Genomic DNA, 17,840 nt, shown 5'->3' with positions numbered 1-17,840 from the left:
CCCTTTATCTTTGCCCTTCGGCGTGTCATTGGCTCAACCCAGTGCTCCTCCATTCGTGCCAGACATGCCACTGAGTCCGTCTCCTCTGCAGCCACCCCCCAGGAACTCAGGCACGGGGAGGGGGGGGCCCGTGTCCGAGTTCATTCTCATCAGGCCCTCCTCAGGGACAGCTTATGGGCCAAGCTGAAAGGCCCCCCGACCCTCAGTTCTGCGTTCAGCTAAACTGCACAGCTTGATGTGACAGGCATCAGAGCAGAAGCCCGGTGCGCCATCGCTCTCTCACCGTGGTCCGTTCTTCTTCTCAGCATAATGATAGCGGTGGACCTCAAAGAGCGTGACGAGATTAACCCCGATGACCAGAACGTGTGAGGGAGTAAGGTGAAAGACTAATGGTTTGATCTCCCTTCTGGGGCCTAAACCGTAGCTGCCCTTTTGGCTTTTAACGTGACGTGATAAGCCTTTTATTTATTTCCATAATATGCGAGATTAGAATGGAAATCAACGTGCGATCCTTACGGTCCGATTACCAATTCATACGCATTAGCTGGGGATCTGTGCACCACACCCTTTCATCCCCCCTTTCTTATCTAGTAGTAGACGTTCTTTGCTTTGATGTGTAAGAAAAACAGTGTGAGGCAATAGTCACCAGGGCCCCAGCCCATCTGCTGTCAACTTCTCACATGTGGTCGTTATGCAGCAAAGAGACAAAAAAAACCCCAAAAAAACAAATGTCTCGCTGTTGCCGAGTTAAAAAGTTTGCCGCTCTACACCATAAAGTCACTGCCAATTTGCGACAGCGTTTGGTGTTTGTTATTGGATGTGTGTCACCCCGAGGTAACGCCCCCTCCAGGTGCCCTAGGCTAATTGTGACGTTGGTACGGCGTTGCGTGCAGCGCTCTCTGAAGGGGATTCTGTAGGAGTTCAAGAGGAGCGGGCAATAGGGGAGAAGGAAGAGGGCCACCAGGTTCATTACCTTTATCACTGACACGGACGTGCATGTGCGTGCACTTACACACACACACACGCACCGACACACTCTTCGCACCATACACTTTAGCCTTACGGCTTACGATCGTCTACGTTTTACGACTCATCAATCCCAATGTGTCCAAGGGAGAGTCCCCGGACACTCCTTGGAAACGGCAACAACAACAACAGACAACAGCCGGCGTTCCCGGAAGAATCGCAGGGGGAATCGACCGGGCGCCAGGACCAGACTGAGGTCCAGGGCTCGTTGTCTGGCCCTGCCGAGCAGCCGGCTAGCCAATGTTCTGTCACTGAGCTACAAGCTGGATGTCATCAGAGAGAGAGTAAAGAATGAACAGGACGTACGGAACTGCAGCATCCTTTTGTCCGACCGAGGCTTGGCTGACCCCTTCGAAACCCGGAACCAGCCCGCCCAGAGCCTCTTTGTTCAATGCATGAGCAGGCATCTGGAGAAACATCAAGGGAGGGAGCCGGTTTCTGTCATGGTCAGCACAAACTGGTGTGATCCAGAGAGTGTGACGATTCCATCTCGTTCCCGATCCAACCAACCTGGATCACCGGACCATGAAACGCAATCACAGGATCTTACCAGACTGGATTTATAGGAAGCCTTAACAAACAGCAGACGACCAACACAGACACAGACGTCACGGTGGCTTGGGATTTGAATAAGGTAAACACTCATTAAGGTTGCGCCAGACTTTTACCTACATGGCAGCCGTGCATCACCCAAATGGGTTCTACAGACTGGTAGTGGATGTGGTGTCATACTCCCCAGACACATACGCATGCTCACAATGTAAAGGGCTTTGGGTACCTTGAAAAGCACTATATAAATGCAATCATGTTTGATATGTTAGCGGATGTGTTGACAGGATTCATCGGTCAATTAGTGAGTGATATTGTGTCTCATGTCACCGTTAAGACCATCCCAATCAGAAACCATGGGTGGACCAAACCATTGGTGATTCGCTAAACAGATGCACTATGCAATTGTGGGCTTGAGATTGGTTATCATGGACGACTACAAAACAGCTGCATACGATGGAAAGAACGCCAGACAGGCCGGCACAATTCGTGTCTGGGAACGCGTGAGGACACAGGCCTGGTCTCCAACGTGGATGAGAAGGCCTGCGTGGAGTAGGGGGGGGGGGGGGGGAACCTGGCCCGTCGGTCTCAGGGCAACAACCTCTTTTTTCTGAACGTCTGCAAGACAAAGGAGCTGACGGTGGACCTTTTCAGGAACCAATGGTCAAACAGGATGGATGGGGGTCCCTGTGTAGAGGGAGAGCAGCTTCACAGCTCGGTGTCCACACCGCAGAAAACCTGACCAGGAGCTGCCTGACCGGACTGTTCTCTGGGATTCGCGGGTTACCCGTGGTCCGTACGGATCAACCCTCACGGTTCGGGACGCAAGTGATCCGCGGATCGGCTGAGTAAAAAAAAGAAAAGAACAAAAGTTGTACGTTCACGTGATCAGCGCATGTTTAAAGAACAATTCCGGTATTTAGCACATTGAGCCCCCTTTCTGGTTAGTCTAGGATGAAATATAGCGGTTAACACACCGAAATGTTGACTATTGGTCCTGTCTCAGGTATTTGGCTCATTTTGATTCGCCCCTGCCTGCTTCAGAATGGCTGGCTTTGGGCATTCACAAACCTGTCCTTAAAACAACCCTAAACGTTCGTTTTCAGAAATATGCAACTCACCGAGTGGTTAGTGGTGTTCGTTGATGTTCCTCATCAAGTATCATAGCGAAATACAGTTTCTGTCGTCTTTTATTTGGCATTTCGTAAATCCCATTGAAACGGAAACCGGACCGGGAACCGGAACCGGACGTGGGTTTATTGTTTATGTTTGGTTGTAGTCTTTTCGCTCAGTTCTCCGTATCAACAGTAGGGCTAAAACCGAGCGAAAAGACTACAACCAGCCCCGCTTTCTGTTTCCGGTCAATGAGTAATGAGTCTTCGAACAGAAATCAATGGATTTACAAAATGCCAAATAAAACACGACAGAAACTGTATTTCGCTACCATACTTGATTGAAAAAAAGAAGATGAGGATGTCTGCATTGCCTGGGAGAGTGTAGACTCTAAACTCTCCCCAGGCAATGCAGACATCCTGAATTTAAAGTTGTACAGGTCTCCTGTGCTTCCTTTGGACACAGTTTTTATTTTTCTTTATTTACTATCCATGTTAAAAAGAAGAAGGAATAATGCCTCGGATTGCACTTTATTTTGTTAAAATAATTTTTTATAAGTATTTATTTTATGTGGACACAAGCAATTTTTTAAAAATATTTACTTTGCTTAAAGGAAGCAGGATTATTGCCTATTTTTTCACTTTATTTTGTTTTTACACATTTGAAGATTTTATTTAAAGTCACATTTGTTTTGATATCTTTTTTGTTGTTGATCCGAAAATGATCCGACCCGTGACTCAAAAAACCGTGACACGATCCGAACCGTGAGTTTTGTGAGCCGTTGCACCCCTATTGGACAATAAGGACCTGCTACAAATGCACCTCAGCGAGCCTCCTGATTGGGAGCGAGACCAACTGGGACGGGAGCAGCAGCCAGTAGGAGCCCATGGCCCTGCTGAGGGCGGTACGCTCCTCTGCTCTCTCCCCAGTTTAGTGTCTGAATGAGGACCACGCCTAGAGGACCACGTGCGCCCCCCCTCCCCAGAGTGCCCACAGGCCCACAATCGACTCATGACAGACTCCTCAGCGGAGGGCTGCACATTGTCACTTAAACCATAGGCTGCCAGATAGTGCATTGTGTGTGTATGTGTGTGTGTTTTACGCAAGCAAAGTAAGCATTTCAGTGCAAGTGGTAGATGTGGGACTTTGTAAGTGACCAATTAAAACTTGGCTTTCCACCCCAGAGTTGCTGTGTAAAGCATGCTTTGTGAGTGGAGGGAGACGGAGGCATTAGTCATCACAGCACCGTGCAAATGCTAGTCGTTTAACATTTTATGCGCAGTTTGACATCTCCAGAAAACCATGATGGAGGATCAACAATGTCTTGCTCGTTGACCATGAGCTGGTGGCGACAGTCCCCAACACAAACCCAATGCACCGGTAGATGGTGGGTCTGAGCCTGGACTGAGGCCAGGTGACTTTCAGACTTGCTTTCGGGTTAGAGCGCCTACCATTAAGGCTTGGTTCTTACTGCAGCGACCCGGGAACGATTCCTGCCCGTGGTGGTTTGCTGCATGTCTTCCCCTCTCACCCTTACCTTCCTGTCTAACTCACTCTCTAATAAAAGGCATAAAACCTGCACAAATAAGATGTTTTCAAGAGGAGCCTGGTATATGGTGCCTGAGCCAAATGCATCCGTCAGCCAACATCACCTGTTTAACGCTCAAAGTGGCCGTCTGCTCTCCTCTGTTACATTCCTCCACATTTTGCTGAGGGTGCTTGTGCCCTTATAGAGTAGTATAAAGGCTATGCCTTTTAGAATAACAGAAGGACACTTCATTATCCATGTACTTATTTGTTGCTTTTTAAATTAATAGTTGCATTATTATTCTTGTCACTTTCACTTTATACTTGTACTTGTTACAAGAAACACTTGTTACTTATATCAAGTACTTTATTCCTTTATGCTTGACTTATATAAGACTTTCATTGCCAGAGATTTTTTTTTTTCGGTATTTGGCTAACGAAGACCTTGAACTTGAGCACAAGTCCCTAACCATAGTCCCAATTCAAGCAGTCGATAAAGCTGCACACAACAGTTCACAAAAGGCATTGTTGTTCATGCACTCCAATACAACTTCTAAGCAGTCCATATCACTAAGGGTACCAAGTATTTGTTTGTAGAATGTCAAATGAGCAGATAAGGCTTGGAAAGTATGGCTGCTATCATTTTGTGTATTTTGTCTCTCCGTTGATGACTTAAGTGCTCCTTGGGTGAAAGAAAGTTCATGCCTGCATGGTGTTCACATCGTAGGGTTCTCTGTAGCTAGCAATTTTCCAGGGCCACACGTTGTTTTCATCCGTCCTTTCAACGCTAATGGCAGTAAATAATGCCCAGTGAGGTTTGCTTCTAGTGACTGAAACACACAGGTTGTATACCAGGGCACACAAACACATCTCTCGTGACGGACAGATGGCCAGACAAATTACGTTGGTATGATCCTGCTAATGCTTTTCTTGTATCTCAGGCCATTTCCTTTTGGCATTCCCAAAAAAGACAGATTGCTTTATCTGTCAGTTCATTAAAGGTCCCATATCATGCTCTTTTAGGGTTCATAATTGAATTTGGGGGTACAACTAGAATAGGGTAACATGCCTGTATGTTAAATACACCCCTTATTATTCTCTTGATCGGTCGTCACAATGTTACGGAGGTAAAGTTTGAGTGCAAACAAGCTGTTTCTCTGACTTGTTGAGGGGCGTTCTCGGTGGGCGCGAATACTCCCCCAGGCTCGGACTTAGATTTTTCTAGCTTAGCAGGCGTCAAACATGTATACTTACGTCATATAACTTAAGTCATAGTCTAAAGTCTCAAAGGGAAAAGTTGAAAAAGCATGATATCACCCCTTTAAGAACACTCCCTCCTCCCCAGGGACGAATACAGACTCAAACACTGGCATTGCACAATGTAAAACCTGCATGCAGAGGTTTGTGTAGGACGATTCAGCTGAGATTGGGCAGGTACACCCCAGTGCAGAGGAGAAAGAAAGCTTGACGGAGAGTTGCATGTAGAGCCATGTTCAGGATGCAGATAGACAGACATGGAGCATGTAGGCCCGAAGGCAGTGTAGTGTGGTGTGGTGTGTCCATACAGAGCGAACTCCAGGGGTGGAGAAAGATGGATCTCCTTGCGCTTAGTGCAGGGGAGTCCAGTGGAGAGAGAGTCAGACATGTGGAGGTTAAAGGTAAAAAGATGATTGTAAATGCCTGAGGAAATAACCACCATTTCCGCCACTATGAGTTGGAGTTTAAAGTTGTGTTTTTTTCTATCCCTGTGCTTTTTTGCTTGATTCTCATGGAGGCATTGAGGGGTTTGTATATGAGACATACTTCAAATCATAAGCTCTCTCGCTCAGTCGGTCCATCAATGTTCACCATATTCACATGTCTGTGGCAACATTGCTGGTGTAACTACCAACTGTAGTTAAGTAAGATGGATTGTATGTATTAGCCTGTGTGTGTGTTTTTCTCATCCAACTCGACAAAATGTTCTGGTGACTCATTAAGGATTCAAATTTTAAATCAATCAACTTTACTCCTTCCACAGTGAATTGAACTCCAAACTACAAGACACTCTCGAACAAATAGAGGTAAGTGGTTTCCTTTTTTGTATTGTATCTTTTATGCCCTCTAGGTATCAAATTCCATATGTTGGCTTTGCATGAGTGAGCACAAAACAACCAATTTTAGTAGCAGCCCCAGCTGAGGAGAAACACAAATACCTCAACTTGGTATTTCTACAGTTTGGCTTTTCTCTTTGAGACGGGCAAATATTGACACGTTCAGAAATTCATTACAGCAAATTTGCCGATGCACCCTGAATATCGGATTCATCTTTTTAGCTTTTGCTGATAAACGGCACGCAAAGCAATTTACCCTGCATCACTGATGTCGTGCCTGAACAGGTTAATTCGATCCTGACGTTCTGAATGAACACAGTAATGCCCTCTGAGAGCCTGCTGGTAAACATGTGCATAAAGCACACACGTTTACAGAAGCACGCTTCCATGCGGGTCATTTACAGATAACTTGTTTGATTGCCACATGCACACGAAAGGTCCACTGAAAGGCTGTCCCAAAGCAAATACACGCTCCCGCGAATCTCGACATGCTTGGTGGCGCATGTATGGGATTTAATCTGCTCTAGCGTGTCTCCTGCACTTCCAATTTATACGATCTCTCTTGCTCTTGCTCTCACAAACCTGAAAGAACAGAAGCCAGGATGAAATTATTCAAATTTTTCTTTTGATCAGTAAATAATGTAGGAAACCCTTTTACAATATTTGATTAAGTATAAAGGAACATCTTCAACGTTGATAAGAGTCTGTATGCACACGCACACAGATACACACTACCGGACCTTTTGCCATCATACATTTGATCCATAAAAAGTTTGCTGTAAAACTCCCCATAAAGTAATAATAAATCAAAAGAGGGATTTGACAAAGTCTCTCTTGAGTCAAGACCCATATTTTCTGCAGTTAATGGGTGAAAGCCATTTCTCAGATTTAAAGTTTGTCCAGTTTAGCCACAAGCGTGCCGTCTCTACATGGAGGGGTGAAAATCTGATGCGTTAGCGATGTGCACACACACGGCATCGACCTGCCTGTGGTCTTGTGTAGCAGCGATAAATCTTCTTTCACATCTTGACCGAAAAATCTTAACAATGATAATCCCTTCCTTTCTTCCCCCCACCCCTTCTCCATCACCTTTAACCCTCCCCCTCCTTTTCTCTCCCCCTCCACCTCCTCCCCCCTTCTCTCCCTTATCTCCCCGGCTCCAGGAACAGCTGGATGTGGCTCTGTCCAAGACCTGCAAGCACTTTGATGTATCTCATTACACCAAGGTGCAGCTGGCTTACACGCTCCTGGGAAAGACACAGGTCAGTGCACGCAGGCACACACACGTACACACTAGGGATGGGCAAAACGATTCTTTCCGAGAATCAGTTCTTTCAGTTCCGTTCACTATCACGATTCGTTAGTTTGACTCGTTTGTTTGATTCGTTCGTTTGATTTGTTCGTTAAGTCAGATGGCCTGTTACGTCATTTGGCAGGGAATCAAAAATTATGGAATAAATGTTAATCAATTTGCGTGTAGCCTACTACTTTCTATTGTTCTGGCAAAATTACCCAGGTTAAGTGTAAATATTAAGCATATATATAAAGCACATACATATGTTTTTCATGAATATCCTTAATACATAATGGGGTGCAGTAAGAATTGAATGGCGTCTTCCAAGGAGTGCTAATAAGCAGTGAAGCATGTAAGCAAGCAGCAGCAGCACCATTGGGCGAATTCCCTACTAGACCAAATGAGACTCGTAATGGTAGGTAAAACAATACTTTATTAAAGCATGCAATTGTGATGTTGAACAAAATAAAAAGAAAACATGCTTGCATGATATTGAAGCCTACAGCGATCGTTAGTTAACTTGTGTGGTGGACGGTGCCTTATCATTTGTTTACCCATGGGCCATGGCAACGCGATTGATACCTGCTGTAGTACTCTCATTGGCTGAATCGATGAGAACGTTTTAGACTCAATCAATATAAGGTCGCGGTGAGACGAAGCTCTGTTCGCTTGTATATTTTATTTACGTGACCATAATTTTGTTTTATGTTTAAAAAAAAGAATCAGTTCTCTTGTTTTGGGAATCAGTTCTCGTCGTTCACCTTCGGGATTTGTTCGTTCTAACCGAATCGTTCGCGACCAACCCATCACTAGTAAACACATACACAAACACACACACGCACGCACAAAGATAGCACACTCAGGTAAGAGGCAGGGCCTTATCATTCATTGCTTATTAATTTACCTTTTTGCGATTTTTGCCTCAGCAATTATTTTGTAATTTGTCATATATTTGGCGCAACAGAAAATTAATAAAGTGGATAATTTGTTAATTGTAATGAATAATCGATCTTATTACTGGGAAAGAGAACCGCATCATGCAGCCCTAGTTAGAAGTATGTGCCCCATTTCTGACAGCTAATATCAAATAAACCTGAGTCTGCGACCCAGTCCTGTCATGTTGTGTGAAATAAAAAAATAGATAATAATAATCATATAATAAAAATATAATACTGACGTTCTCGAAACTTTAAAACCCCTTCGCCACTTCCCCAAATAAAACAGGGAAGTGTGTTTTGGTATGCTACAAGGTGTATACCTACATGGTTAGCGCAATAGCAATCCAGCTGCCCCGAAGGCTTTTCTTCCCTCTATCCCACAGCCCTTTCCTGAAGCCCCCATTTGACGCTGTCATAGTTGACGCCGTTCTCTAATCTCAGTCAGTGTTTTGCCATAACGGGCAATCATCTCCATCTAGTTTCCTTTTAGAGGATTTGGCGGAGGGGTGAAGTCATCTCTCAGAGTCTGCCATGTCTCGTTTAGATGACTTTCCTCACCGTTCAGGTCAGTGCTGGAGAATCAAGGTGGACACATTACAAAAACATAATGCCCCGTTGGCATTTACGGTGCCTCGGGGCTCGGCATATCTCACTGTTTGCGAGAGGTTATGCACGGGCCACGAGAAGTTCAGATGACGTAGGCACACTGCCTTCTCCAAAAATCAGGCTTTTGTTGGCATTTGAATATCGCATTAGGCGTAAGCACGGGGGAAGTATGGGTCGTTATGTTGTTTACTAAATTTATCTTAAACTATCTTTTTATCACCTCCTTCCTTTCCTCCCTCGCTTATTGAAGCCGTGTCACGTATTGTTCCGGAACCCCGAAAGACCAGCAGCGTTGACGCTAATGACTTTTGATATTACGCCCCTGGAGGATTGAACTGTCATCTGTGAAGCCCACACCGCATCATCCAGTGCCTTTTCACAATGTAGAATGGAGATTTACTTCTTTGGATATTTGGTCATCTCTATTCCAGTTGCTGGCAAACTGTGACTGGTTGTCTGGATATCTCTCCTTGTGTCTGTCTTTTTCTTATTACCCACACCTTAATCACCTCTGTTTATTGTTCACTTCACCTCAATTTGCAATTGAATGTGCAGCATTTACGTCATTCACAAGGATTTCTGTTGCGCTGCATGCATTACGCATAATGAAGTGTGCATAAAACAATCACAATGGACACATGCGCAATTTCCTCTCGCAACGGATAATTGAATGTTCAGAATTTACATTGGGTCAAAAGCCTTAAATGTGTCCTTTTAATCTTTATCAACTTTAATGAGCTATTCAACACATCTAAACTGTGGGCTTGGCGGCTAATGTGTCGGACCAAAGGTTTTGGTTTGCAGCTGCAGAGAATTTGGGCATTACACCTTCTCTTGAAGGAGACCTATTTTTAGACTTTAATTTGAACAGCGAGGGAACCGCCGCAATCGGCACCCAGTGAAGAGGGGCCGTGGAACGGATGCGTTGGACGTAGAGCTGGCGGTGGGCTGGAGGCTATAGGGCTCCTCTGAAGCCGAAGAGATCAAATCATTACAGCGCGTTGCTTACTCAAGCTAAATTTAAGTTTTCTAAACGCACTGAGCCTAAATAAACCTGCATTATTATGTCACTGTTTCACTTCGCCCATTCCTTTCTATTCAAACTGTTTGATATGATGAGGGTATAAAGAGTAATAGCCCGTCCACCCACTGCTCAAATAACCCTGGGATTTATCTCTTCTCTGTAAATCAATTTTGTAAAAGGAGACAAAGGCGGGAAAAATCTTTTGTCCTAAAGGGTAGCATAGCTGGCGACACCATGCCGGTTTGAAAACCCGATCCATCTCAGTGGCACTATTGTGTAGTGCTTACAGTTCCAGCTGAAAAGTTATGGGTTCAATTTTCCAATATCAGCAGCTTAACATGTAGCCAACCCCTACCTCCTCCATGACGTTCCTTTATTCACCGTCACTCTCTCGGTATAAAGGATTCTGACCATCGATCAACTCCTAAATGATCGGTCGTACATTATTCAACTGACCGAGAAACGCCATGCCCACGTGTTTCCTGTGACCCACTGTTTCTCTGTCTGTCTGTCTCTCTGTCTGTCTGTCTGTCCACGGCAGACCGCCATGGACCAGCTGCACATGCACTTCACGCAGGCCATCCACAACACGGTGTTCCAGGTGGTGCTGGGCTATGTGGAGCTCTGTGCCGGCAACGCCGACACCAAGTTTCAGAAGATGCAGTACAAGGACCTCTGCACGGTAACCATTAACCTGCCCGCACGCACGCACGCACGCACGCACGCACGCACGCACGCACGCACGCACGCACGCACGCACGCACGCACGCACGCACGCACGCACGCACGCACGCACGCACGCACGCACGCACGCACGCACGCACGCACGCACGCACGCACGCACGCACGCACGCACGCACGCACGCACGCACGCACGCACGCACGCACGCACGCACGCACGCACGCACGCACGCACGCACGCACGCACGCACGCACGCACGCAGCATTAGTTACATTAGCATTCCCATCAAATATCTCCAGCCCATCACAAACAACATCATCATTCAATGACATGGGATTCTACATCTCCCCCCATAGTAGCTAGTGATGAGGTAGAGGGGGAGAACATGGACCGGGTGTGTTGACCTCCATTAGAGGCTCCCCTGATTTAGACATGGAGGTAAAATAACGATTCTCATCTGCACCTCGGGTGCTGAAAGGAAAGCACAGAAAAACATGTTTTTGTGTTGAATTAAACTGGTCTCCCTGTTGGGCTGGTGCACTTTGGCTCCGCCTGGTCCTCTTTAGCCCTCCCTCTGTTTCCCCCCTCCCCCTGCCACCTTCCTTCCTCTGCTCCGTGCCCTCCCGGTGGACACCGTGGCACTCGTCTGTCTGTCTCTCTAGGGAGTTCACCGTCTCTTTCCTTTCCCTTCACTTTGGAGCACTTGCTTTGGCATCATTCATGCCTCTATTTAGGTCGGCTCTTCGTTGTTATCCCTCTGTCGATATCTTTCTCTCACGCTCTCTCTCTCATATTATCCTGTCTGTTCTTGCTTTCTGAAAACCCCCGGGGCCATTACCCCAAAATAACTCTTCCACCCTCAAGGCTACTGTTCCAGATTAATTGTGTTACAGTTAAGACATTAAGGATAAATTATTGAATCGGCTGTGTTGTACAGACTACATTATAGTGTTGTTGATATTGCATCGATGCGGCTGAAGAATCTCACCAAGACTAAATGAGAATATAAGCGAACACGCACACGCGCATGCAGGCACACGCACGCAATCTTAGACTCTCCCTTCGGTGCCTGCTGCTCCCATGAAATAGTGTAAGTGCAGCTGTGTGAACAACTGTAAACCTGACACAGACCGTTTAGCAATGTTTACTTGCTGTTGATGGATACCCCATCATCATCCCATTGTATTGGCTCCCTTCACCCACGAACACACACACACACACACACACACACACACACACACACACACACACACACACACACACACACACACACACACACACACGCACATGCAAACACACGCACATGCATGCACACACACATAAACACATGCATGCACACCCACATAAACACATGCATGCACACCCACATAAACACATATACACACACCACGCGAGCGCATACATATACACACCCACACAGGCGAGCATACGTAACACACACACTCACTGCCATTGGAATGATGGCATCTGTCTTAACGTTCTTAACAGTGTGATTGTGTTGTGGAATGACAGCATACACACACACACACACACACACACACACACACACAGTATATTGTGGTGTCAGTGTTGCGTAGTATCTCAAGCCTCAAATAGTCCATTGTGCGTATTTTTAATGAAAGCATCACACAAAATAGCCTTGCTAACCCTAGTATGGTATTCTTAAAGTAATCACCAGAGTGATGTGTTAGTAAACGCCCTTTCCTCGGTGAATAAACCATGGAGATGTTTCCCTCTGAGATCATTTTGAGTGTATTCAGTTAATGACCCCTCGCTCCCTCGTTCCAAACCCCTTTACTTCTCTCTGCTTGCCTTAAAATGACCAGGGAGGAATGCAAATGTGCTACTGGCTTCATACTTAAGAGTTACGATTTCCGAGGGGTTAGGCGGAAAGGTCAGCCCGTGGTGCAAAGGGGGAATGACTGTTGAATACTAACTCTTTGATTCGGCTTGGCTGGCTCCTTCACTTCCCAATAGTAACTTTCACATATTAAGTTTATGTTCCCATTGGGCACATTAAACCAACTTCTAAATGTGTCATGAAAATGTTGGAGGGCACGATAGGCGACATTAACTTGCACACATTTTGACCATCACATTAATAACTTGCAGGTTTTGGACATTTGGGATGACTATTAATTGTAATAAATGAATAAAATATTCATTTGAAGTTTCCCCAAAGCACTTATTTTCCTTGAGTTTGCAAACTGTGCAATCTGGTGTAGAAACAGGGGAACAGCCTTCTGCCAACCGCCCTCAAAGCAGCTGTCTCCAGGAGCACCGGCCAGGCTTAATGACCCAACGCGGCCCCCTCTCAGCTGGCTCTCCGACCAATCACGTGAGGTCGTTTGTAGGCTTTGTAATAACGAGGTCATCTGGTTACATTTATTTATCTATTTATTTATTTATTTATGGCATCACTGTTTGTTATTGTATCGCCGACGATAATGCCAACCCCAATTTGTTAACTGAAAAAGCGTGTTCCCTTCTTAGGGTATTAACCAGTGTCTGCACTCCCATTAGGGTCCGTTCCACTTGCGATGATCTGTCCGTTGCACAACATCCCATTATTATCCAGAGGGCGCTGGCATTGTGTGCTGTTGTTTATCTCAACAAGCAATTAATTAGGCTCGGAACGTGGAGGAGCATTTTCATGTAAACCGTGTGTGCTGTGACCATGAGCAAACTCTTATTTTAGCTTTTCATTCATGTTGTTGTGGTCTTTTTTCCACCCCGTATCTAATTTGGTGTGTTTTGTAATCGCCTGTTTTGTACTTCTGTGAAAGGAGTCCTCCTCCGTCCTTAAGTATTTGCCACTCAATACTTAAGTTCTATTTTGAATGGAAATGAGTCTGGTGTAGTTTGTCAACATTGGGCTGTCAAAGCGTATGAACAGATGACTCCCTGTTGATGTTGAGTTTGTTGTTTGTTGTTGGAGCAGTGGTTTTCTTTCGATATTTTCCATGCTAGATGCCTTCACGATCGGATATGTTTTTATTTTCCTCTGGTAAAGCATTTAAGGATGTTTTCTATCTTTACGCTTCCCTGCTCAATGAAAGATGGAAGCGGTTGGGAATGTTGTGGCTGAGGGTTTTAGAAGCTGCAGAAGAGCCTTTCTGCCTCGTGGTAAACTCCTCCATATGGTCTGGGCCTTTTTCACAGTGGCTGGTGGAAGAGAAATAATTGATTAGCCAATTACGCAGATGTATTGCTCACAATGCAGAATGCCTTTATTCCAAACTATTTCAGTCACTTTATCAGAGCCAGGAACCAAATGTATCTAGGAACCCCATATTAAACCAATCAAATCAGGGAAACATTAGCCTGGCTATTGCCGGACCAAGCTCAATCGTAGAATGCACATTGGTCTGGGGAAGCTGCTGTCATTTTCTTCAGCACAAGAGGCGTGATCAATGGGCCTAGTTCAAATGACTCTGTACGCAATTGGGTGCTTGCCGTCGCTTCCCTGTCGTCATTGTGTTAAACCAGCCAATAGGGCGCCAGGGGGTAAAGCCAGCTTGGTGATTGGCTCCCGCAAAAACGTATCAGAAGCAGAAAGAAATGTATTGTTCTTCTCCAGACCCTTCTTCAGGGCGAACTCAAATCGCCGGCAGAATGGGCGGGGCTACCCATTCTAGGGTAAACACAACAAGCAAACTATCTATAGCTACCAACCATAGAAATATCGTCTTTTGTATTTTAACAACCAAGTCAATAAGCAAATGTTTTAGTATGGCACACCAATAGTCTTGCTTGTCTTAACCTGAAAGACTAAGATTTAACTAAACTCGACTTCTATGGACCAGGCAACTAGACTTTGCAACCCCCAGAGTTCAGCCAGTTGAAGGATCATTTGTTTGTTTGTGTGCATGATGGGTTTAAACATGAGAGTGATAGTGGGGTTCATCTTAGAGATGTTTGGGGGTTGGATGTTTACGAAGGAGGCCGTGGTGCAAGTCTGCCGGCTCGGCAGTTCTGCATAAGTGCTGACTGGTGTCACCCAAAGAAGGAAGTGGTTCCAAAGAAGGAAGCGATTCAGCTGATTTAGCTCAACCTTCGCCTGTGCTTTCCTTTATACATTTCTTTCCCCCCTAATTGTGTGGTGTTTCTTACGCGTATGCATTCAGCGCACAAATTCACACATAGACCAACGTGTGCATAGACACGGACCCAAACGTACCATTTGAAATGATCATCTGCCTATCGTTGAGCGAGTTTTTAACGTGGCTAGACTCATCCTTGGGCGGCAGGTCAAACCTTTCACAAGTAGTTGTTCAAAAGTCAAGAATGGCTCCATGATCAATATTTTCTCAAGCCTCCCCCCATCATACATGTGCTTTAAGGCTGTGCAAAGCCACTACTAGGGTTGGGGAAAATAAATAGATTCATGTTAGTGTCTGGTTTATTTGGTTGGCTGAAAATTAAGTATAAGAAATGCAAGCGAAAAACGCTGATGTCATCTTGGAACTGATAAAAAAAAGTGGAACCATATTGATAGTGCCGCCCGACGGAGGGCACTTCAGCGTATTCACCTTTAGGTTGTTTTGCGTAAACCGTGTGCTGTCCTGCTCACACTCATGTAATAACAATGCCGGACACCAAAAGATCTGTAGAACCCCAACCCTGAATATCCAGGCAAAATAAAACAGTCCTTGCTGAGAGAATATATATAAAACATAAGATTACAAACACATTAACCTGCTTCCCTTATGCACAAAAATACCCCTTCATCCCATACACACACCTTAACACCCCTCCCCCCCCCCCTCACACTCATTCTCTCCCCCCTACTCAGTTGCCAGGCAACATGGTATGGATGGCTTACAGAGCAGATGCAACCATCAAATCTAAGACTCTAAGACTCTATTACATGAACTTCATTAGCTTGACTATCTAGCCAGTGGTGCAGAAGCCGCTTTGTAATCGTTAATGAAAATCATCTGCAACTATTTAGTGCGTCAGGAGGCTCACCATCACTAATTACAGACCACAAAACCAGGGATGGCTGAGAGGGAAACGTCTGGACTTATCAGGCAGTTCTGTGTGTTGTTTCACAACACTAACTCTTCTTTTTATTACCCAAATTGATTAAATGTTTAAAGATAGGACAGAATAAATTAGTTTAATTTATTACATTGCATCAACTGTTGGATCAACAATGTTTTGGTGATAAAATGAAGTCTCATAAAATATTTGCTTCCACTTTGCTTCTATTTACAAATTGTATCGAATAAATTAAAAGAATTAAAAGGCAGGAAAAATATGTTCTGGGATAATGAAAGTTGTCTAATTAACATACCAATTCTAAATAACCATTCACTTTTTTTATTAATAATACTGGCAACATTAGCAAGTAATGTTTGGCGCTCAATTATGTTTCAAAGTTATACGTCTGGGCTGTTGTGAATTAATTTCAAGGAGACGGAGGAGGAGACTTCTCCGTGAAATATTCTATATTCATAACAATGACATACTGACAAGGAAAAAGCATGGCAGAAATGATTACGTAGTTCATATTTAATGGTCTTTCATCAGCTTATCGCTTGCAGTCATCAATCGACATCCGAGGACATGCTCTGTTGAAGAGCACTCCATGGGATGTTGGTCTGCAATTCTGTACCCCACATCGATGCTCTATTCCCTGGCTCAAGGTTCACTCTCTAGGACCCCCCTGTGGGCCTGTTGAAAAGTAACATATTTTTTTGGGATGGAATCCTAGGGCTATTAGCTCATTTTTTCTTTTCCAAGCGTTGCTCTTGTCTGCATTACAAAATCCATTAAATTGATGGAGGTTTTATGTCATGCACATAAAAAGTTTATAACAGACAGCAGGGGGTATGTTCTTTTATTGGCCAAAGCCGTGAACATTAATAAATATCATGCTGGGAAGCTGTCAACTATGGGGATGTATTTTTCCAGGCGATCCATTTTTCTAGTGAGTGTCGTTTCTGTATGGAGGTGGTCTGTTGAGGGACGGTGTGAAGGCCTGGGTACTCAGACTTTGCCGGTCGTCTTCACTGTCGTCCGTGTGCACTCTGAATATTTGGTTGAACTCTGCCAAAGCTTAGTTCAGTACGCATGGTCCTTGACTTATTTTATTGTTCATTAGTTTTAAGTTTTCTACCGCAAAAAAAGAGGCTCTTCTGATGTGATATAATATCATACAGTATTTTATTATGCCCGGCACTAAATGATCTCAATGGATGCCATAACATACTTGGCAAGGGAAATGGGCCGTGTTGCTTACTTAGTAAATGAACCTATTTGAGGGTTTGACATCAGTAAACAGTGTTGCATAAGGGGCAGTGTCCTAATGGGATGCCTCCACTACGTTTTGCTTTATTAAGTCGTTTTTCATCCAGGCATAGGAATAGATCTCATTCTAATTGAATCTGTGCTTTTGAAAGCCTCTACATCTCCCTCAAGACATGCCAGGCTGCTGCATAATTAAAATGCTATAGTCACTTTTAGGCAATTTATCTATGTACCCCGATGGCAAATAATTCAAAACACAACAGCCGAAATATGATTTTTACAATATTTTGTAATAGGGATATTTTAACCAATTTCACCAATAACCTATTTTTCTGTCGTCTACCATTCTGTTTTTACTACTAAGCCCAATAAAATCAAACTCGGTTTTCAAAATTGTATGCGATGCACAACCGTTTATAGAAATGTAATGGCAGTGTCCTATCAAAATTGTATATTGTTCATTTTACTGAAAGGATTTTCCATGGCATCTCTTCTTCTATTGGCAGCATATCACCCCAGACAGCTACATCCCCTGCCTGACAGACCTGTGCAAGGCATTGTGGGAAGTGATGCTCAGCTACCACTCTACCATGCAGTGGCACGAAGAGCTTGACAACAAGGAGGGCCCCGCCACCCAAGGTAACGTGCATTTTGTTGCCTGTCAATGGCACCATAACCCCTTTAACCCCTTACTTCCAGGGAAAAAGTTATATAAGTAATTGAGACCTCATTT

At 44.7% G+C, this 17,840-nt stretch overlaps 1 protein-coding gene across 4 annotated transcripts in view; it reads left to right on the top strand.

The window, feature by feature from the left end:
• vps50 (VPS50 subunit of EARP/GARPII complex) overlaps nucleotides 1-17,840 on the top strand; it is a 101,407-nt gene that overhangs the window by 24,990 nt on the left and 58,577 nt on the right. For all 4 annotated transcript variants that reach the window (XR_013812314.1, XR_013812315.1, XM_079748793.1 and 1 more), the window contains exons 10-13: nucleotides 6,236-6,278; nucleotides 7,472-7,570; nucleotides 10,712-10,852; nucleotides 17,614-17,746. Coding sequence is in view for 2 of the 4 variants with exons in the window: in XM_079748793.1 (XP_079604919.1) it covers nucleotides 6,236-6,278; nucleotides 7,472-7,570; nucleotides 10,712-10,852; nucleotides 17,614-17,746 (416 nt within the window). In the remaining 2 variants the exon portion in view is untranslated. The remainder of the gene's footprint in view (nucleotides 1-6,235; nucleotides 6,279-7,471; nucleotides 7,571-10,711; nucleotides 10,853-17,613; nucleotides 17,747-17,840) is intronic.

The sequence above is a fragment of the Pollachius pollachius genome, assembly GCF_949987615.1.
Source record: "Pollachius pollachius genome assembly, chromosome: 13".
Lineage (NCBI taxonomy): Eukaryota > Metazoa > Chordata > Actinopteri > Gadiformes > Gadidae > Pollachius > Pollachius pollachius.
Note: the sequence above shows the minus strand (reverse complement) of the source record. Positions and strands in the feature narration are given on the sequence as shown.